At 40.6% G+C, this 24,150-nt stretch overlaps 1 protein-coding gene across 2 annotated transcripts in view; it reads right to left on the reverse strand.

The window, feature by feature from the left end:
* ADAMTS12 (ADAM metallopeptidase with thrombospondin type 1 motif 12) overlaps positions 1-24,150 on the reverse strand; it is a 181,975-nt gene that overhangs the window by 108,244 nt on the left and 49,581 nt on the right. Inside the window, exons 1-2 of one of the 2 annotated variants that reach the window (XM_042804888.1) lie at positions 9,766-9,770; positions 1,620-1,794 (exon numbers count right to left, since the gene is read on the reverse strand). In XM_042804888.1, coding sequence (XP_042660822.1) covers positions 1,620-1,794; positions 9,766-9,768 — 178 coding nt within the window. In that variant the 5' untranslated portion in view covers positions 9,769-9,770. Of the gene's footprint in view, positions 1-1,619; positions 1,795-9,765; positions 9,771-24,150 lie in introns of those variants that run through there. The other variant, XM_042804887.1, reaches the window with a different exon arrangement.

Genomic DNA, 24,150 nt, shown 5'->3' on the forward strand with positions numbered 1-24,150 from the left:
AGTCTTTTTCTGTCACATTCTGCAGGACTTTGAATGAAGATACATGAGGTAAAAAGTGAGAGGCAGAAAGAAAATAAGCAGGCTACACAAAGCAAATACACAGCATGATCCCTAGTACCTCCTGTCTCTTCTTTGTACTTAAAATTGTTTATTACAGATGTTATTTCATGTATAAAAGAAACCTGGAAGACAGTAGGCAAGAACATTTCCTCATTCTTCACATGCAAATCTAAACTAATTCCTCTCATTTATTCCAGCAGTCATCAGAAGAAACAGAAAATCAGGGAGCTATTTCAGATTTAAGACAAAACAGGCATCAGCATTAGATGTTTGTGGCTTTTCAAATTCAGGCTTACTTGGTTAACAAGTAGATATATTTTTATTTGATGAAAAATAATAAAGAACAGCATTCATATTTATTCTTATGGCTTCCCCTTATCCACACCTATACAGTATCACAGAAGACTGAATAGCTCCTTCCTAGCCATCAGCTTTCTAGTTTCCCCCAGTTATTCTTTCACTGCTCTTGGCCAGCCAGAAAGAAGTGCAAAGCAGATGATCAGAAATACATCAGGGCTGATTTGTTGTTTGCCTCTTTAATTTATCGATTCATATTAAATAGCAGTAAAACTTCAGCAGCAGTTATGACTGAGGATTAAAAATTCCTACATTCCTCCTTTTTTTCCACCCCTGGAAAAGAACCAGCTACTCCTTAACCATGAACAAAGAAAACCAGACAGGAACACACCCCTGTGTATTACACAGCTCTATTTGTACATAAACTGGGCCTTATATAATTTAGGCTATTATTCATTCTCTCTACTAATACTGTACCTTTTCTAAAGTTTGGTGCAGACTCACCTGGAAGTCCTCAAACATCAGAGAACCGATGTGAGATCTGTAAAATTTTGGTATGAAGTCAACCAAGTAAATGATTTTACTAAGTTAATGAAACTCATTTTGTAATTAGGAGATGCCAATTAACCTCTAGATATACTGTTCCTTTCCAGGATAGCATATTAGGTTTTCTTCCCAAAAGACATGATGCTGAGTATTATTGCACCAATATTTAAGTAATTTTTACTTGTGCTTCTGCAAGAAAAAACACCTTGATGTTGATGCCTCGCACTCCACTTTCAGAACAACCAAATACAAGTCTTTAAATATTTTGGTAACCAGCACAGAGAATCTAGAAATCATAAATTTAAACCATGGATAAGAGGGGGGATATCTTATGTTGAGGACAGTATTTGGATTGAGTGAGAATATTTTAGTAAAAATAATAACAACTGCAATTCTCATCACCCCAGAACTACTCAAGAATTCAAGTCAAAGTCACTGAACAGTTCTGGCTGGAGAAAAAAAGTGAAGGGTAGAAAGGATCAGTAGTGTGAAAAACACATACCAGAAGTCATAAGGGGAATTTAAGTTTTCAGAAATTAACCCAGATGGGTGGCTCCCAAGGTGTTTTGACTGAGATGCTCTCATTTCGCATAATCTCTTTTCAGAGAATTTTTAAAAAGCCTGATGACAGAAGGAAAGGCACACACCACTGGAAAATAAAAGCTGCTTAAAAAGATGCAGAAAGCAAACAGGCATAAATCCAGCAATATTTGTACCATTCAATCCACATGCTTGTTCTTTCTCCATCAGGATCGCCCGTCTTCTCCTTAAAGTATTTAGAAGGACATTTGCCCCATAGATAATATGGGGATGGGGTGTTCCTTCCTTCTTTGGATGCTTTTTAACAGGCTCAATGAAGTAGTCCCCATGAGGCAGATGGAAATATCCAGTCTGAAAATAAACACATGGGAGTTAATCTCTACTGTCCAGTACTGGAAGTCAAAAATAAAATAGACTCTTTTCATATCATCATCCCTGAGTTTTTCTTATAAACCAGTCATTACACTGCAGAAATAAAAAAAAACCACTTTTTCAGCATTTATTTTGCTGCATACATCAAGGTTGCTTTGTACCTCACAAAGGTGTAACTGTCCAAAGGGGAACAGAACAAATATTTTCTTTCTAATAATCTGAAATCCTGTATATAGAGGCAGGGGGTCCCATATTTGTACAAAGCCACTGAAAGGTCAAAAGTTCATTTGTCTAACATGATGCACAAGAAGGAGTTGCATCTTGCTCTTCTGGTGTTTTCCATCCATTACCCAGAGAACAAGTCCCAGATAGAAGCCATTTTGTAAGTGCAAAGTACAATTCTGCTCCTAGTTGCAATTCCAGAGTCAGATTACACAGCCCATCAGACGGGCTGGATTGTGTGGTCCATCCTCAACTCAGACTACAAACCCATCAGGGTTCCAGTGAAAGAAACAAGCAGTTTTTCATGGAATTATAGCAAGCTATTGTGACTATGCCATAGACCTGCATAACAAAGACTGTAACATTTATCTTGCTGTAACTTCTGTATCAACCTCCCAGCTTTCTCTGAGCTACTGGACCTTTGATATCCATCTGGACTACACAGGATTAGTCTACACCTCCCTCTGCCATGATCTAAGAGATACATGCAACTACGCATGGCCTTGGTCCCTTGTATCTCATCATTTCTGCAGGGATTCCTAACATTGCAAAACCATTGTATAGCCCTTCCACTTCAACATATACAGAGCAGTACTAAAACTAAAGCAATAGACCTACTGACATCCCAGCCCACACTGGCTATGTGGCAGGAGATTGAGGTATCCCAGTCTTACAGCTTTGTTTCCTCTTCACTTTCTTGCTGTGGTCAGTGCAGCCTTCTTAACTTACTCTGGAGCAGGAAAAAATGCAGAACACTCTGTTCCTGCAGCTGCTGTATTCAAACTTACAAGGACAGACAAATGTAAAAAAACCTTTTGAAACACTCTGAGGTCTTCCAGTTTCCCTGGGTAGTTGGGAAAGCCAGTAATGACAAGAGGGAAATCCTATGAATGGAGGAAAAGCATTCTTAAAAAATAAGCAACCATTGGCTTGATGTACCAGGAGCGCAAAGGCAGCTCAGTAAGATCTTCACATAATGTGCTTCAAAGTCCCCTCTACCAGATACCGACTGCCTCCACTCTGATTGTCACAGGCCCAATATACCCCACAGCAAACTTCTACAAATAAATAGCTGTGACTGTCATTTCACAGAGTTTGCCAACAGTTCTTAAGAAACTTTTTCTTCCCAGTTTCCCAATGTAAGTCAAAGTTTAAAAGCCAGAGGTTGGCTTTGGTTACACCCATAAAGTTTCACAGGTTCAGAACTCGAAGTCACCTATATTTACTCATGTAGGATTACAGTTACTGCTTGTGGGTTTTGTTTCGTTTCTAAAAAAAAAGAAATCAAGACTTCTGATTCTTAAACATGAAATCCAAAAATGCTCAGGTTTCTTTTTAAATTATAAATCAAGACTACTTTTAATATAGCAGCTGAGACACACTACAAAAGCAATAAATCTCATGTTTAGATTGGATAAAGATGTCAAGCAAGCATGAATTGACAGAGCAGGAATGTCCATACAGAGGACAGACCAGGAAATTGCTAGATGTGGCTTTCCTCCTGCTGCTCAAGGAATCAAAGCACTGTCACAAATCTTTGCCCATTCGTTTTATTCCATGGAATTTAATCTTCCTTGAATATTCTGAAAGTCTCGATTATTTGACCTCCTCTTCCTGTTGTGTTTTTTAACCTCATTGGAACCTGGAATAACTAACCATCTTCACTGCAGACCCTGATTTTATAGGGGAGGCTGATTAGTCACCAAGCTATTGTGTTAAAGTTGCATCTGTATGAAGAAAGGCCAAGCAATCATATAAAAAATGAAGTATATAAGTAGCAACCTCATTTCCTAAGCTCCCCCTGCAAAACTTGCATGTTAAAATTCAGCTCTCCATCAAAGCTGTACGGAGCAGGAGAAAAAACAAAAATTAATCATATTTCGTACTGCATATACACACACAGATGCCAGTAAAGGTTGTTCAATGAGCCAGCAAACACTGGCTACTACAAAACCTAGCTTCAGACATTCCCATTATTGCTTTTTTTATTATTATTATTATTATTACTCTTTGCTTAACATTATTGTTCTTCAGTATGGAATATCTATTTTCAGTCTTTCAGGTTTTTGCTGTAACAACTCTATCCCAAGTCATCCCTGTTCCAATGCACCCACAACATCCCCAACCAGCTGGTATTCTGCAGACATTTGTTAAATTCAGCAATATGACTACCATCCCATCCACCTGCAGTAGAAATCCTGCCAGTTGTCTTTTATATCTGGGGTGAAGCCGGGAGTTGTCCTTCCTGCCCTCTTCAGTAACTGCTTGTCTGCACTAGTTCATGTACTGTCCTGTCACTGTCATTGTAGTGCTTTCCAGGAATATGTGTGGCTACTTGACTCACATCTACCACATGTGCTACATCCTTTACATTGATAGATAAGTATGGACAGAAACACAGCTAGCAACACTGTCCTTCTCCATGTCGTAATTACTACTTAGCTGCTTGTCTTCTCTTTGCTACATGAGGCAAGGTCCAAGAGAAGCCTCTGGCACTTCATCCAGAAAAAGCTGAAACTTTTAATGTCCCTTAATTTCTGGAAGAGGCCATGCCTGTGTGTCAGATCTCCCCTGAAGAAAGCCACCCCAGGCGTGTGTAACTTCTACATGACAGCTTTAACATTTGTTCTTTAAAAGAGGTTGATAAGAGCCAGAACTTTCATATCTCTTGGCTACAGATTGCTGAATCATGGGAAGATAAAGGCTGCTTGCATACTGGACATCCAGACTGAAGTCACTGGAGAGCATGAATAATTCTGAGGACTAATTTTACCAAGGAGACATCCGGACCTTGAAGAGTGTCATTAACTCACAGTTCAACTTGCCACAACAGCTCCTGACACCTTGGGACTATCAGAAAATCTCTACTTACTGAAAAGCAGCTAAACCCATAAAGTATCACAAATAAGATGGAGCTAGAAGTGCTGTCGGTTTAGAACAAAATAAGAGGAACCCTAGGTATATTTTCAAGTTATGCACAACTCTTCATGGTTGGTGTGGCAATATCACTGGAAACACCCACACAGCCCTTTCAGGAATTGGTGCAATGGTGCATCCCCACAAAAAACAGATGGAATGGCATGGAAATATATAAACCAGCTTTGTCACCAAAGAGAGTGCAACTGTACCCATCGGCCCACCGACCAAGCATTTCTGAACCACACACATGGCTTGTTGCAGTAACTGTGGTTTTAGCTCTGACCTCATGGTGACCAACAAAAAGACGTTTTAGCTTCAGCCTAAAAAGTGGTTCTTGGGACAGGAGGTTGTTTCCTTCACTCCTTCTACTTCTTGCAGGATTGAAAAGTATCAATATAATGAAATCAAGGCTACAAGGCAGTATCCCACCATACTACACCAAATCCTTAGTTTAACCCAACAAAGCATTTGAAAGCAAGGTATCCTTGCCTCTTTTCCATCCCCACTTACCTGTTCCTGCCATCAAATTATGGCCATGAGTCCCTCCACACAGCACTCTAAGGAGGGAGGAAGGAGGAGCAAGGCTACACTGCGCCTGTATTGCCTCTAAACTCACTGTAACATGAACTCTGCATCTTGATTTAAACCTGACGTTTGCCATGAGACTGTACATTCGGCACCTGAGAAAGCTCATTTAAAAAATACGTTATAAATCATCACTGTTGTGCAAAACTTTCTCCTGTTTTCTGTCAGTCTACAGACTAAAGCCCAGCTCTACTCACAGTATCTAAAAAATCTGCAAAGAAAGGTTGGGGTGACACTCTCGTTACTGTTCTTACACAAAAGAACTAGAAGAACATACAGTTTTCCAAGTACCAGATTTCCAGATAAGGTGACAAATTGCAAGTTCTAACAAAAAAAAAATTATCTGCTCAGAAAGTTCTCATGGATCATTAATTCTAGTAGTGAGAGAATTCATTTAAAAAATACTGCCTGCTCTGTCTGTAAAAAATTCCCCAATAAGGTAAGATACTTATAAGCAATCTTTCCTTTCACTTGACATTTGTGCTCTGGGAGTTTCTGAAAGAGTCTGAGGTATGGATGAAACCATCATCACTACAATACAAAAGAAGACAAACGGCATAACATCCTACATCACATTATAGTGCTATCTACACTCTCTCCAGTAAAGAGAGCTGCCTCTATGTGTTCCCTGTTACAGGAGAAAGACAGGGTATTGAACTAGACCAGATTGTATCTCTCTGAATGTGTCAGACAGTGTATTACCAAACATCCCTGAGTACTCCTTCTTCCCTGACAGTTTCAACATATGGGTGTTCTCGATATCCATGTTGCTAGCCTGAAATCAGTGCATGCATTGCCCTAATTTATCTTGCAACTGTAGTTCTCACAGCGTTACAGCATGTGGAGAAGTAAACTGGAAGAGGAGAACAGAAAAAGTAAAACAATCTGAATAGATTCTCTGGTCTATACCGCTGCTTCCAGTCACCAGTCCAACAGGATATAAGTGGTTTTGAGACCTGTGTCTCAAATACAGCTCTGTAAATGTGGCACTGAAATGTTTTATGTCCCATGTTATCTCAGGTACCATAAACCAAAGCAAATTTAGGGAGGCTCAGGAACTGCAGACCTTTCTGCACAGATGTATTATGCTCATTACTGCAAAAGCAACTGAAGAGTCATACAAAAAAGTACATTACTTCATGTCCTCTAAAAATCTGTAAAACATTATGACATGCTCCACTTTTATCATCTGCAAATGGCTGCACTGCGTGCCTAAACTTACCAGAGAGAAGACATGATGTTTAGTTCATGTTAAAGATCAGTTCTGCCTCAAAACTTTCCCCTCATTTTAGTACGACAGAATTTTCCTGAATGTCTAAAATCATCTCCCAGTTCTACTTTTGCACTACAACAAGTATTGGAGCTGATACCCTCCCGGACAAAAGAAGGTATGTTAGGCATTTATATATCTTCCAAATCAAAATGCTTTATCCTTGTTTTGTTTATCCTGAAACTATTTTATTTTCAGCTGATTGGCTGTCAGGTAGAAACCATGATTTTCGTTCCTGTCATTGTTATAGGTAGATTAAGGCAAATCACATCCAAATATGGATTAATGAATCTTTATTAAGGTAAGAGAGCAAATGCAGCACTGGGGTGGCCGAGGAGTCGCAGCTCTGTCCAGGCTCACCAAATTGTTTAAGTTTGAAACCCCCTTTTATCCACCCAGCTGCCAGTTTCATCACCTTCTGCATGCCTCCTGGCTTCTTCTACAATCTTATCTTCTTCTTTCTTCAGTCCTGTGGTCAGTACACCTTGTCCTTCAAGTCTGGGCCAGTTTGCAGCTCCTCTGTCTTTTATGGCTCAGTGGTTTCAGTTCCCCTCTTACTTCAAGGACAAGGGATACCAGAGATGGCCCATTCTGTTCTTATTCCATTGCAAAGGAGTTACCACCCTTTGATATGGATCATCTGGTGAGCATCCCAAGGAGGGGGGGCTGTTGGGTTGGTGTTTCCTCAGATCAATTCCCCCCTTTTCTTTTCCCAGTAGTAAGGTCTTTTACTTTTCTTAAAATCTGGATCATTGTACTCATAATAGCTTTAGCCTAAGAAGTAATTGTTTAATTACTTTTAGCAAAAGCAAACTTCTATTATTTATCACATCATCATAAAGAACAACACACACAAGTTATAAATTAAAAAAATCCATCAATTACACAATCTATCAGCTGAAAGTATAAAGACCCTATACACTAGCACTAGTGAATAAAATTATGGTTTTAACCCTGAAAAATGTGGTTCTCTCAAAAATAGTTTATTACTGTAAAAAAATAAATATTTCATATTTCTAATGCTAATCTACTGGAGTAAATAGTATTTTTTTATAAATTCAACTTCTTGCTTTGCTTTAGAGAGAAATGTGTTACAGAGAGACCTGTGTAAGTTCATGGGTGAAGACAATTAAGGAAATCAAACTTGGGAAATGCACAATGCCTGCCAGTGCAAGGGGGTGAAATCACTGTAAAAGTCCACTTCCAGCACACAGATGTGCTTTCCAACAGCTTCCAGAGACTTCCAGCACTTATTGAACTTGCACTTTGCACTTACACTTCCATCACACAGCACAGCCTATACACCAAGAAATTAAATACTGAGACCAACTGGAAGAAAACACCATGAATCTCCACATCAAAGTTGCTTCAAAGCACTCAGAACTGGCAAAATTCCCTTTCCTGGTTAAGTACTTATTTAGTTTTTCTCTTTATATCTGTTCTTTTCTGACACACAAACGTGATAGCAAGAATTTTTCATTTAAAATCCATCAGATTTCAAGCTATGTGTACCTACAATACATGCTTTTTTTTTTAGCAGTTTGTAGCTTCATCCACTTCTGAGTGCAGTCACACGGCCTTAGAATACATAAAGGAGTGCCGTTACAAAAGCCTCATCGGAAATAAGCCAGCCTTATTTATGCTCATTACAGAGTTTAGTTTTCACCGAGAAAAAATGACTGCAGCCAAGTTTCCCTCATTTAAACTTGAAAAGCTACCATGTAAAACAGTAACAGAAATGGCCAGAAAATAGGGGGTAGTGGTGGCGTGGGTGTGGGTGTGGTGTGGTGGGGGGCAGGGGACTGTTTGTTTCACTCAATGCCTGTAGGAGAAAATCTAAAAATCTACCACAGATTTTTTTTCTAAATTGTAGTTCTCCCCTCCTTCAAATCTCCACCTTCACTCCCAAATTCTGACATATTTTGGCTGCAAAATATTTCCCAGTCTGTATTTGGAAGTGTTGCGATATTACTTAATGGGATTTTTAGTTCAAATGCCTCATTATTCTGACACAAACAGCTCCCTGGACACATCGCATCTCCCACACCTCGTGTCACTCACCAGGAGGACATGGTGATCCCAGGATACTTCTGACTCAGAGTTTTCAAACAACTTTTTTGATTTTCAGTAGAAATCTGAATTTTCTAGTGGAAAGACATTTTTCACATATTTCTTCTGATCAAAAGTTCAAGGGTTTTGTCAAAATATATTTTCTGGCAGAATTTTTTCAATCAATTCCACATGGGAAGCTGAAGCCAACTTCTGTGGGAAGCAAAAAGAGCAGCTTTAGCCTCAGCTAAGGTTTTGCAATTGCAATGTTATCCCAGACAGGAGGGGCTCTTATTAGTGGGTGTATGTTAGGAGAAAAAGGGAGGGGAAAAAAACAACTTGCAGTCTTAAACTATATAACTTAGCATTTTGACAATAATGCCAAAAAATAACATCTGCAGGGAGAACAGTGTAACTCACTGTAAGCAAACAGCAGTATTTCTGACAATAGGGCAGCGATGGACTCTGAAAACACAGTGAGTTTTTAGAAGAGACTTGAAGCAAAAATAAGAAGACAAGATGCTGATTTTACCTTTAAGTACTTTGCTCCAGCTGCTCATTACAACTGTAATGCATGGTAAGAGACATTCAGTTTGAATAAAAGAATTATCTAATTAAGGAAAAAAATGTGCCATAGGAAACACACATTACCAGAGAACTACAGTCGCATACAATCAAAACGGAACTGGTGAAGTAAATTATCTGTAAATATTACACATGCTGAGTTTATTTTCCTTTTTCAGCTCGTGACTTAATTACTTCCCCTGTGTTATTTTTTTCCAAGAATCTTTCTCTTTGAGCTGTCATCTGTTCCCATCTCAGCCAGAACACAGACCATGTGATATGATGGTCCAGGTAAAAATTTCACCTCTCTCCTCAGCTAGAGCTTCAAAAAATTGACCTACCATGCCATTGCTCAGGCAGAAAGGAGGAGATTGTCTGTTTGTTAGGTACTGAAATATTTGACATGAGACTTTCATGAACATCACCCACAGAAAAGGACAACATTCTAGCTTTTATTAAAGAGATCTACAGAAAAAAGTGATGCTTTTCAGCATGAAAAATGAGAAAGAGGTGTCTGATATCCTCCAGTTCTCAGGTTCCTGACAATCAGACTTCAGTCTTGAATACTTCTGAGTATACATACCCTTAGCAAAGGAGAAAAGTCAAGTTTCTATGGTCATGTCAATCAGCTACCATACAGCCACGTTCAATATATGATCACTCAGCTAAGACTTGTCAGAGAACTGTTCCTCTAGGTAATGGCAGGAGCTTGCTGGTGATCACACCACACTTCGTTTCTTCTTTTCTCTGCACTTGAGCAGGACAGATACATTCCTCTTCCCACAGTTTAGTGGAGATGGAGATTTGATTAAGGTTACCAAGGATACATTTTAAGAAGCTACAGTGTTAAAAATCCACCCTTCATAAAAATGGATAAGAGAAGCAAACATTCCAAATCCTGTGTTCATTTGTTTCTCTGATGTGTCCCAGAAACAGTTCATTAAGCAATATTGATAGCCAGGAATAATTTCAATGGATCTCCAGCTCCTTGTGAGGTCTGTATCTCTTACAGAATCTGAAGTTCTCTGGACACATTCATTTACACTCAAGGAAATTATCTGTGAAATTAATCTTCTGCAGGGATTAGAGGATGCTCACATGAAAAAAAAATAAAATTTGTAACATGTAATTTTAAAAGACAACTTTGTTCATGCTTCAGGTCATGGTGTCCTCTACTACCAAGCATTATTGTCCATCCTAAAAACACTTCTTACTTCTTCCAACTGTTTTTTGATAATCCTTAGGAGAAACAGTCCAAGTACCTTATTCATACATTCACTTGTGGGTGCCCTCTTGGCCATCGCTATATCTGCACCACAGAAATATGCCACCTTAGTTCTTTTCTTATGATAGAAGATCCACAAACAAAAGATGATAACTGTGTGCCTGTGAAGCCTGATTAGAGCCCTGTTAGTCTCTCTACAGACTTCTGCTTTGAGATCTCCAGCAGTTCATATGGAACATGAAGCTGTGTTCCCACAGCTTCTACTTCTCTAACTGTATCACAGGACCCATCAGCAGTCGCTTCATGTTGTCTAATACCAAGCAAACCTTTCAGCTTCCTTCCACATTCTCATATTCTACTTTTTGAAATATGTCCTCTTTGATTTCTTTAAGCCAGAACTGTCCTCCTTTGCTGCATCTAAAGCTCAGACACACCATTAAATTCCAACAGGGTAAAAAACTATTATCCATTAAAGGAGATTTAGTAACTAGCCATTTTCATAGTCTTACAATACAGCAAAGATGACATTTAATAAATTTTACACAACTTCCAGTCCTGGTTATATTAAATTGAAACAAGCCTGTATTTGCCACAGGCTGAGCATCCAGCAGAGAGATTTCATGGCACAGCTGACTCTTAATTCATTCACTCAAACACGGTTTGAACCCTTATTCTATTTACCAGTGTGATTTCCACAGTGCAGGTGAGAGATGGACTACCAAGGCCTCTCTGAAGCCCAAGACACTCCTGAGTTCCGGGGCACCTTTTATCAACATTTTCTTTACCACTCAATTGCTGACAAGTCCGTCGTGTCTTTGGAGAAGACAACACTGCAGTCCTCTGGGCTGCCTAGTCTGCCCAAAGCCAGTGAGCTGACACTCTACCAGGACAGGCTGAGTGGACGGTGCCTAGTCTGTGCCCAGAGCCCATCCACACAGCACGTTACATCGCTCCTGAGGATAAAGCACACCCAGAAATTTTTCATCCTGGAAAAATCAGCTAGGTCACATGGGGCAATCCACCAAGCAAGGAGTATGAAAAAGCAGTCAATATACACGCAAGCTCTACCTCAGGGAGAACCTCAGCAAGTTAAATCTAAATTAAAAATCAATAAACTTTGCTATCTAGCCTGAAGGACACTCTTTGGTGAACAGTAACACAGTGTTTCTGTGAGTCTTCAACTCTTCTTATCTGTGCTTTCTCCCTCCCCTTTCTCCCCTGTTTTTGCACTGGAAGTTTTAATGACAATGAGGGCTAAAATAGATAGATAGATAGATAGATAGATAGATAGATAGATAGATAGATAGATAGATAGATAGATAGATAGATAGATAGATAGATAGATAGATAGATAGATAGATAGATAGATGATAGCTAGCTAGCTAGCTAGATAAATGAATAAATAAAGCTGTTTCTCCAAGTGCAAGAGGCTTGCTTCAACTATAAGCACAAGAGGGTGAGAGTTTTGCAAGTTTTTACTTCATTTGGGATCCAAAAACAACTTGGCAGGTTTCACTGTTCTGAATCAAAACAAAAAGTTTGCCCAATTCCTCCAAAAATGACCTTTAGTTTGGAAAAGTAAGGAAGAGAAACAGCTGTTTTATTCCTTGAAAAAAATACTCCTGGAACATCTATTTCGTTCAGAAAGCACGCTATCCAGGGGGCTTACATTGTACAAATAGGGGGTTTTTTTAATCTCATTAATATCAGAACAGCCTCTTATGAAAATGAAAATAAACACTCTACCTAGCATTTGAAATCCCCTCTGAGACTTTTGATAGCAGGATGAGAAGTTCTATAGCTTTGATTTGGAAGACAGTAAACATTTACAGTTTGCAAAGCAGATCAAGTTTGATGATTTAAAGCCTATGTAACGCTGAAGAGTAAAGATTTAAACACCAGGTTAGTAAGAGGTTCCTTGCCTAAACTGTGCTTACTATTAACAGTAAAAACACAAGTAAGAGGGTTCACAGAGCAGACATGATCTCTGAGTCCGGAGACAGAAAGCACCATGGCTGTTTTGGCTTCCTGCTCACTCATATTCCAAAACTAATTTCAAGCTAGTGCACATGACAACGTTAATACTGCAGAGCTCAAACTTTATTAGAGAATAACTAAATGCAAATATTTGATCAAATGACAAGTGGCATTATTTCTATTGACAAGTATTGTTTGTATTACTGTGACACACAGGAATCCTGTCAACAGCCAGAAAAGCAGAGTTACGTGTGCAGATAGATGGAAGAAAGCACAATTATCCCATTTTCCAGTGCATGAAAGCCTGGCAGGAGCTCTACTCTCCTCAGGACAAGAGTAAGGGAAGGTCACAGCCCAGCTTCTTCCACTTCACAGAAATTATTTTGCTTGAAGAAGCAGAAGTCAGTGGGGAAAAGCAACATCAGACTGGACTACACTGGCCCGTGTGCTGATGCTCTTCTCCTAGCTTCATTCTGTCCAGCTCAAAAGCAAGCAGAGCTGTTGAGAGCAGACAGCATATTTTAGATCTGTAGTTGTGATCATAGGTGTGTTGGGGGAGAAGGCTTCTGCCTCTCTTTCCTCCGAACTCACAAAGCCTCTGGTTGCGCAGCACAGTTGGGACTTATGAATGAATTTCAGCATGCCTAAGAAGGGCCATACCACCACTTAGGAAAAGTGCCACATCAAGGTGACCTAAAAGGCAGCCCATACTGATGCTTTCAGTCTCTTCTTACCATTTATGCCTCCAATGCCTTTCTAAAAGTTGACTTCCCCACACTGAAAGATAACCTCAGAGCAGCACCATGACCATGTCATAGAGTTTCAGCTCAGTGCCTACATGAGGAATCAAGGCGTCTGCTCAACAACTGCAGCTTGAAACACACTGCCCTTGTTTCCACAGGTAGTATGACAGTCAGCTGGTCCATTTGCCCTGCACAGCCCTGCAACAGGCTGCAAGCCTGCTCAAGCTGCAGCTTGCTGCACTATCACTGGAGAGGAATTGAAGGGAGAGGGAGGTTATCAAAACCATATACCTCACAAAACAGGAACATTCAATCCCCAGCTGAGGGGAGGTCTGGCACATTAAGATATCAATGTCAAGTGATCGGAACACTACAAAAAGGTTATTTTGCATCACAACCAGTGGCTGTGTTGAAAAGGGACTGGGATGGGATGTGGAAGGAGAAGAAATTAAATGAAACCATAAGAACAAGTTTCTAACCAAGTCCCAGAACTTGGAGGATGAAGTGCAGTCTCTAGTACCCAGCTGATCCTTAGCACGTGGCAGTCTGGGAACCAGCATGATGGTAACTGGCAATCACAACAGAAGTGCTAAACTTCTGCTGGCCTGACTTTCTCTGTTATTTCTGTCTGTCTGAGAAAGGAGAACAGAGTGATTTTATGACTGCATCTGGCATATCACAGTAAATGTTTTTACACACATAGTACAAGTCCTAGTTCCCATGCATACCAAAGCTGAAGGCTGATCATTCAGCATTAGATTCAGGTCGGTTTAAAATCATAAAGCACTTATGTTAGCTCTGAACTTATTTAAATCCTCCCTTGAGGCTTGAATTCTGACTGAAACCTATTTCTGTTGATATGAGAGGTACAGTGCACACACTGATACATCATCAAAATTACCCGCACATATGAGACACTACAGCTTGTGGGCAGAAAATTAACAACTGTCTCAGAAGCACAGAGAGATGACCTATACTTTGGAATTCAAGTTGTGCAAAATTAAAAACCCCAACAAGAACAAAAGCCTGCAAGACAAACAAATACTATATTCCTCAGTGTACTCACAGACAAGTTTCAGCTCAAAACTTGGCAGGACACTCAGTAAGAACCAAATCAAATTCGGTACAAAACACCAATAACTGAGTAAACTACTTACATTAAAACTAGCACAAAATCCCTGTTAATTCCAAGGCACTCCCCCCCCAGCTAGGAGCTAAATCTGATGAAATGCCAACTACCTTCTCTAAGGTGCTGAATACGTTAAGGTCCTCCTGAAGCTGGTGGGAAATCAGCAAGGTCAATGCTCTCCAAAGCAAGAGGTAGGGCTCTTTAAAAGAAGCTGTCAGGCAACAAAAGATTTTTTCACTGAAGACATACTTAACCTGAAGGAGCATTTGCCACAGAAAATTGCAAATCGGAAATGTTCAGAGAGGTTCCAGAAGTCGCTGGATACATCTGTGTAGGGGAGATTAGTCCCTTGCTGTTAAATAGAAAAATACCACCTACAGCTCAGAAACAGACAGCATGTCAAGGAGACGTCCCTATTTTCTAGCTCTGTTCTTACACCTCTCCCCAGGAATCTGCTGTTGACAATTACTTCCTTCTGAAAGTCAGCAGTATACTCAACAAAGCCAAGGGTCTGGCAAATTAACACCCTCCACCAACACGGAAATCACGATCTGCTGCTCAGGTGCTGCCTTTGTAGCAGCTTTTTCAGTAGAAAAAGAGGCTTTCTCAGCTGGGTGCTTAGCCTTCTTGGTTGCTTTTGCAGCCCCAGGGGCTTACTGCTATTGTGCCTTTCATGTGCCAGGTTTCTAATTTTCTTTTAGTGGTAACACCAGCCCAAGATGCCCTTCTGGGTCTTCACAGCATGGTGTGTGCACTCCTATCTCTTTAGGCTAGCCCTCCTTGTCCCAGACTGACTGTGAGGCAGGCTGGACTTTTGGGCTGACCTTGTACTGCCATAGGTCTTAACTCTTCACGCAAGCAGCAACCACTTCCTTTAGAGTGCTCCTTTTCCAAACCATTCTCACGGGTACACTTTTGTCTGCTTGCAAAACCAAAATGTCTTAGCTGTGCAACTCACCCATGGAGACCAAAGGGATAGATTTTAGCCTAAAAATTATGAATTTAGGATTTCAACTTCTAAGTGTTTAGATATGCATGTGTTTGTTTCTTTTGTAGAGTATTTCTGTAAAAAATTACATTTTGCCCGTTGAAAAAGCTGTTGCTTTTATTTTAAACTGACAGAAGAATTAGACTTTCCATCAAAACAATTCTTTGTTTGACTGCAAAAAGATTGCTTTTGCTATTTTGGAAATACAACACTGTTTGTAATAAAAGCATTTCATTTTGTCTTGCTTAAAAGCAGCACTCAGCCTTTTATGTTTGAATGTGGTATCCCATAGCACAAAAAATAGACAAGATAAAGAATTGGGCTTTTTAACTGAAAAAAAATTTGCAGTAAAACATTCTTTGGAACAAGGCAAGTAAGCAAAAGTATTTTGTGATAATAAAAGGAGTAATTTTCTTTCTGTTAAAGCTCTGCTGTCACCTCTTCTTTTGCTCACAGGATGGAAAAGTTTTCTCTTTTAAGTTGGCATGTTTTGCAATCCTCATAATGTACCTTTCAGGAATTCAGAAATTCCTTTTAACTTAAGAAAGGCACAGATGTTCAGTATTTCTAAGAATTCAGCAGTTTGTTTCTTTAGGCTATATACTTCTTACAAGAAACTGATACAGTGATATGTAGGATAATATGCAAAAGAATAAGAAAAATACTTTTTGAACAGATCAGGCAGATGTTGTCTGCAGATGAAACACCTTCCTGAAGACATGCTTGTAGTTCTGTAGACAAAAATGTTTTAGTGAAGAAGTAAAAGTTTACTCAAATCTAAGAGACACCAAGTATCTTCAGCTCCTATTCAGAATGATTATTGGTAGTTTAAGAATACTGAAAATTCAAAAACTTGTTAACAATAAAAAGAAATAGAAGATAACCAAGATTAGATCATATACAGTCCTGAGAGAACTCCAGAGGACTTAAGAGTTTTTTTAAAAGAGAGGTATATTTGACCCATAACTCCTAATAAGATTTCATGTGGTCAGAGGACTGTTTAGAAACAAATTTATAAGGAAGTCAGGACTGAATCTCTGATAATTCACAATTTGCCCCTCACGAAGGTGAATTTACAAAAATAGTACATACAATAAGCAATTCATTCTGCTCTCACTATTAGCCAGAGGTGCACAGCTAAATACCAGAATTTTATTGAAGAAATATTTACAAATGAGAGATGAGATTGTAGTTTTTTGAGGGAGACATTTTCAAACCCAGGACTTCTGTACAGGATGATGCCCTATCATTACGGAGGCACTGAAGTATCATTAGTGGAAATTCTATCATTGAAAAACGTTTTCACACTAGCCAAGCAGAAGCTACTTTTGCTCCTCCTGAAAACAAATCGGGTGAGATTTCCTCGGGTTGATCTGTTTCTTTGTCAGTGTGATGTCTTTTTTCCTTCTTTCCTCTCACAATAAAAACCAGAAAACAAACACTGAACCAAACACCAAATCCCTGACTCAATCTCATTTATTTATTTGCAGCAGGAATGGATCTGACAGCCCACATCACAACAAACTACATGTGGATTCCAAAGGCTATGAACGAGTAATACCCTCTAGGCTCAGATACAAAACACATGCATTCTTCCTATCCCTTCTTTTGCTACTTTAAAATATGCTTGACCTTACTCTCCACTCAGTGTTCAACACATGGCGGCACTTACAGATCGCCAACAGGCATTTTGTAAGGGAAGACTTTCAAGGCAGGTTCTGCCAGAGCTGAGCTGGAAACACAGAGGTGGTTTAGCAGAACTGGCTGTTAAAAACCACTTTCAGCAGGCTTCTTTCCCCCATGCTGCTGTCTGTTTTCCAAGAGCTACACAACCTACTCCTAGTCCAGCATGCATGTTCTCCTTTCCTTCCACAGACTGGCTCATACCCAAAAAGTGGTTGTTGTTTGGCAGCACATCTCTGGATTCTGCCCCATCTTCAAAATGTTGAGACTCACATGTGCCTTACAGCTTTAACAGGTCTGTCCAGTGCTGCCAAGACAATAATAGCTGTCCTTTCACTGTGACTGCTAGTCTGGTGTCCAGCTACCCTTCTCCTTAGGCTCTAGACTTCCCTGTGAAGTTACTGCCCAAACTGTCAAAACTCTGTGTTTAGTTTCCACAGACAATCTGATCTGATTAATTTGTCACAGCCGTTGATTACCTTTCACTGAAAAGCATTTGAGAATAAATTTGAGGTAAGAGCTATGTGCAGTTACTGAACAAGCTCTGTTTTCATCTTCAATCTCCTTAGTTTTCACACAGTCTTTTCAGAAGTTTTATTTCCATAGTTCCATAATTCCTCAGCAATTATTTTGTGAGGCTCCAGGGAAGCTGTTGGGATTTGCTTGTCTGCTGTCTTTAAACTATAATTCTGCTAATTCAGGAAGACTGTAACACAGCGCTAGAAATTAAATACTGGCTCTAGCTCCAGCATTTGAAATCATGTCCAGCTCTCAGTCACAGCAGTAAGTGCAGAAAGCAAGCAAGTGAAGGATAAGCAAAGAATGGAGTTACACACAGAGTAAAATCAAGCACCCATGAAACACATGAATTACAATTAAGACCTCATTTGGATCCTTGCAATTATAGAGAAGGTTTGAGCAATTGCGCATTATAGCTAGACAAGAACTGAGAACACTTAGCACAGGAATTTTTAATTAATCCTCGACTTGCAACATACCAGCTGACTTTTGTCTTACTCTGTTGGCAATGTATATACAAAAATAAGTCAGTTTAACTAAATTTGCAGTCCTCCAGATGGGTCATTTGTTAAATATATATATATACACACACACATATATATATAAAAAATATACATATATGTATGTATATGTATATGCCTTTTTCAAACTGCAGATAAACAGTTTTCCTCTACATGCATAAATCCTTTAGAGATATCATACTCCAGCTTGCTGCAAGTATGTGTACCTGTATATAAGAGCCAGAAAGAAATTTAGAGCATATGAGTCCATTTTATTGATCACCTGCCATGGATCTGTAGGACTAACAGCCAACAAATGGCAGATTCTAATACCCAGGAGCAAGCACTGCCTTGTTGGTGACACACACCATCTGCACATTTTAGGACTACTCACTGAATTCCTGGGATTTGTCCACTGAGTTTCAGAACTGAAAGGCTGAAAAACCCCGCAGAATCAAGCAGAAAACTCCATTCCCTTCACTAACAAGAAAAGGCAGAACACCAAAATGTATGTCAAACGTACCATTTCACAAGGGGAAAATATCCCTTCCTGCCTGCACTTATCCTGCTGCCTTTGGTTCTACACTCACAGTCTCACTGCAATGAGTAAATTTTTATGCAGAAACCTAGTATGATGCCTGTGACTCAGGCACACATAACTACTGCCATGTGAATTATTACTCTTAGTAATAATAACAATAAAAATGAGTAATACCTAAGAGAGTAAAACTTCTTTTACTGCTTAGGCTCCCTACAGACATATGGCTGGAAAAAACTTCTGACATACAATACCATGTACACCCACTTGCCGCAATGGAGTGCATGTGTGTGTTCACAGACCTCCCTCTGAGTCTCAGCAACACAAAACACCCATGTTACAGCCAAAGCTGCAAAATGTCATGGGCTCGGATTTACCTCTTGAAGTACCCAGCAAACCCTTTGTGTGGTGGCCAAGACACTGTTCATCACAAAAACATGCTTCCTATGAATCTCTGTGACTAGCCACCAATTGGGCATTTTTTTTTTTTTTAATGCCTGACAGACTCCAGAAACTGTTAAACATACACTAAATACAGAGGAATTAGAAGCATATCAGAAAACCAGTCTATAATGGAGCCAATTGTCTGAAGTTTTGCTTGTGTACCAAAGTTTGTCTGTTTGTACTTCTACAGACACACTGACCCAGGCCACTTCTGGTCCGCCAAGAATAGCAATGTATTAGTCTTCTTCCAAACTATAATAAGGTCTGGGGTAAACTTTTTCATTTATATTGGTTTATTTTGCAACATTTACTACTTTTCAAACACAGTATCCTCATATTGCCAGAAAAGCTTTATAAACCCTATGCTGCAAATTAAATAGAATCTCTTCCTGGGTATTTAACATCAGACATTTCTAAAGAGTGAAAGAACAAGGATTTCATCACAGTCCCCTGCTGCCACAGACTGATTTCTAACAGGAAAGCCCAAACAGAATCAGAAATATGCATGCAGAAGTGCAAAATGCATGAGGAGTAGATTTGGATACAATTCCATCAGACCTTTATCTAAATTCAAACCTGTCGACTTAGACCATGGCATGCTCCTGCCAATGTCTGGAATTCAGAAAACTTATTCATTCAGTAAATGGCACATTATGTAATTTGCCATCAGTTCAGAACATTGTAATGTTTTAGAACATTTGGAGGAGCCCACGGAAAACTTTATGATGTTCAAAGTTCTTGTCGCAAAATAAACCCACAGTTTCATTTCACTGTTCAGGTGAATTCTGCATTCACTGCTTCTTGATAAAAATTGGATTCTTCATGGTGCAATTACCCTCCTACCTGCACTGACTGTCTCAGTTGTCCATTTGGACATGACCAAACAAGTAAAAAGGTGTGTGCAACATCAATGCTACTGCCACCACATGTTGTATTTCCACAGGGTATAGGCGGGAATTAAGTAACAAAGATTGTGATTCTGCTCAGTTAGCTTTGAAGGTCGTGGTAGCAGAATTCAACTTCTGAGTTTGCCACCCAAGAATCAACCTTAAAACATCTGTTGAGCTACTTCTAAATAAAGGAAAAAATATTTTGGAATATTCGTAGGGCTGACAGTCTGATGTGGTGGATCTGTGAAAGCCTTCACAGATGTGTTGGCATCAGGGTAGGTGCTCTCAGGTGTTGTTCAGGCAGGTCACCTCGTGACAACAAAGATCTGACAGGGGCGGATCTCGATTCCTTAGTGGGACAGACTGCACTGTAAAGGCTCTACTGTGCTGGTCAGGAAGATATTCTGGGTGTCCTTACATCTCAGATGAACTCCCCAAATGCTTCTGAAGTCACTGCTCTGTGGGGGATCCCAGACTGAATTGCTGTGTGGTGGAAGAAGTTGTGTAGAGCTGGACAGGAGCCAGAAGCCAATGCTTAAGTGTCATGGTTTCAGCCTGGTTGGCAGCCAAACACCATGCAGCCACTCATAACCCCCTTCTCTTTGGCAATGAGAAGGGAAAAATGAGCCAGGCTTGGGGTTCAAGATTGGACAAGGAGGGGCAAATCACCCATTATGGTCATGGGCAAAAGGTAGGCTCATTAGGGGAAGAAAAAAAAGAACATACATTTATTACAGACACTAACAACACGTAACAGAGTAGGACAGTGAGAAGCATTGCCACATCTTGAGAACACCTTCCCCCCACCCCTCCCTTCTTCCCAGGCTCAGCTCTGCTCCCGATATCTCTACCTCCTCCCCCAGTGGCGCAGGGGCAGGGAATGGGGGGTGCAGTCAGTGCTGCCGATTCTTCCATCTTCACTGGGGCGGAGCTTCTGGAACTTGTTCCTCCTGCTCCATCATGGTCCCCCTCTCACAGGAGACAGTCCTCCACAAACTTTCTCCGACATGAGTTTCTCCCATGGACTGCAGTGTTCCCCACACTGCTCCAGTGTGGGACACCAACTTTCTCCAACTGGAGTCCCTCCCACGGCTGCAGCCCTTCCTGAGCTCCTCCAGCATGGGACACCCCCGCATGCTGCAATCCTCCCAGTGCTGAACTACAACAGCGGGGGCTACCTTTTTCCGCAAGACCTTGGTCTTCTTCAGGCACAGCACTTTGATCAGCCATGCGAAAAACACAGGCCATAAATCAGTGTCTGCTCCACCATAGATCTTCATGGGTGGCAGAGGGGTTGCCCTGCTGTCTCCCCACAGGATACAGGGGGGTCTCTGCTCCGGCACACCTCCCCCCTCCTTTCTTCCTCCGTTCCTCCACTGACCTTGGTGTTCACGCAGCTGCAGCAACTCCTCCTCACCAGTCCCACTGCTCGTCACCATGTCCCTTCTTAAATACGTTATCGCAGAGGCGCGGCAGATTGGTTCAGTTTTGGTGCAGAGCTGGAGTGGACTTGGAGCTGGGGGAGCTTTGAGAAGCTTCTCACAGGGGGTCACCCCTATAGCCCTCTCCCCTGCTACCAAAAAAACCCATCTCTCACTCAAACCCAGGACATTAAGCCATATTAGTGTAAAGAATATCCTTAAACTCTTCTTTGATTTCTTCATGTTTACCTTAGACCTTCTAAAACTGAACTTTGCTGAATGATATAACGGTGTTAGCAGAACTCAACCCTTTCCCCATGAAGACACCAAAGCATCTCTGAAGATATGTAGATTTGAAGGGATGAGAATGGTCAAGCCCACACATCGGGCTGGGGAGCAGAAAAAGGCTACTACACAGAGTCCTTGAGCTCTTGTGAAGTTCTGCAGCCTGTTTCCAGGAGCAAACCCACTGAGGGTATTGCAAGCTGTGGTGAATAGACAAGCCCATGGTTCACACATCATTGTGCAGCACCAGAGAGCAACAGGATGATTTGACAGGCAGGCCTTTTGCTTGCCACAGGCTACAATCTCCTGTCTTGCTGTGACAGCACAACATTGACTATTAAATGGAATTCACATTACCACTTTGGCAACATCATCAATGTCTTTGATCTCATGTTTAAATCATCACACAAACAACTCTGAGTTGTGCTGCCTTTTGTAACTTTGTCTGTGGAAAGAGACAGGCATCTCTAGAATATGACTGAAACCACTGGCCACGGAAGGATGACAGATTAAGTAGGTGTCTAATTTAAAAATGTCAGTTAACTAGGTGGTAAGACTCCAGAGCAAGGTATTCAGGGTAACATTGAGTGGTAAAAGGAACAGGAATTAGCAGAGGTAGGCAGCAGAAATCAAAACTGTCATTGAACTGTTAGCATTGCCTGATTTATTCTGTATTTGTAACCAGCTTGAGCTGAGGGCTTTCAGCAAGGCTAGTGGGATAGTATAACAAAATCCTGTGTAGTATTGCTGTCCTGCAGTCCCCTGTGTGTAAGGAGGAGCACAACTAGTAATATAAGCAGGGGATTTAAGCAAGCAGTATTTGACAGTAAAAATCAAAGGTTTTTCTCTGATCTTTTGAGAAACTATTGAGCCTCACAAGTGTAACTGTCTCAACCCTTCTGAGTTAGAGAGCATGATTTAAGAGACAGTTGATACACTGAGATCCAATGATGACTCAAGACAGAAAAACAATTTAGCTCGCTGGAAAAAGTTCTCTGAAATTTATTTAAAAAAAAAACAACAACAAACAAAGACAAAACAAAACAAACCCCAAACAAACAAAAAAAACCCAAACTGGATTCAGCCAGGAAGAAAAATAGTTTCAAACCCTTTCATGGTAGCTCGATGCACCAGTACCCAGTCACTTGCACCTATGTGGAGTACTAAATCACAAAGGTTCAATAAAAGGACCGTCTTTGTCTGCTTGATCTAGGAAGGAGCAGCTTTCCTCCAAAGACAATGACAGCTAGGCCAGTCTGCCTGTGGGCAGTTTAAGTGAAGATCTGTAATCTCCTGGCATTGACTAGCCATGTTTCCCCACCCCTATTCTTCACTGATAAACTACTGGTTACCACTGCAATCAGAAACACCTACTCTCTGTCTGAGGGAAAAACACTAGTGTCTTTTAATTGGCAACATACAGAATGCAATACTGGAAGTGCCTTTTTTTTACTCTGATTTATGCAAGTCAGGCTGACTTGCATTTTGATGCAATACATGTGGTAATGAATAACAATACAGGGTTAAAATGAAACTGATTGCTCATATGCTGCATTACCAAACTACTAACAATGACCTGAAATAGAAAGAAATTTAAAACAAAACAAAACAAAACAAAAACAACAATAACAAAAAAAAAAAATAAAACACAAGAACAGAATGAAGAATCACTATAGGTAGCACTGCAGCAGGAGAAGCAAGTATACTTCCCAGTTACAGCTGGCCACCAGTTCAAATCCTGACCAAACACACTTCTGCAGTTACTGTGCAATAATGATCTTGTTTATGCTCTGATTCTTGTCTAAACTATGCTTCCTGGGAGTTTAATGTAAATCTAGTGGAGTACAAAAATTCACATCAGTGGGAACTGGACTGTGGTGAATGGAACACTGACTGAGGAGACTCCTGACAAGACTCAGAGGGTCAGTGATCCCAAGATGAAACACAAGCCACAAGCAGAAACTTAAAAAGCAAGAGATAAACCAGACTACTGGTTTTGAAAAGAAAGAAACTCATGATGCCATCAGCTCGCGCTATTGCAGCAAGATGACTGCAGAGTCTTCCAAAGCGTCTCTGAAGTAACTGTCCTGGGTTTGAGTGAGTGGTGGGTTTTTTTGGTAGCAGGGGAGGGGGCTATGGGGGCGGCCCCCTGTGAGAAGCTTCTCAAAGCTCCCCCAGCTCCAAGTCAGCTCCACCTCTGCACCAAAACTGAGCCAATCAGCTGCGCCTCTGCGATAACGTATTTAAGAAGGGACGTGGTGACGAGCAGTGGGACTGGTGAGGAGGAGTTACGGCAGCTGCATGAACACCAAGGTCAGTGGAGGAACGGAGGAAGAAAGGAGGGGGGAGGTGTGCCGGAGCAGAGACCCCCCTGTATCCTGTGG

This window comes from Tyto alba, unplaced genomic scaffold, assembly GCF_018691265.1.
Source record: "Tyto alba isolate M040663 unplaced genomic scaffold, T.alba_DEE_v4.0 Super-Scaffold_42, whole genome shotgun sequence".
NCBI classification, from domain to species: domain Eukaryota; kingdom Metazoa; phylum Chordata; class Aves; order Strigiformes; family Tytonidae; genus Tyto; species Tyto alba.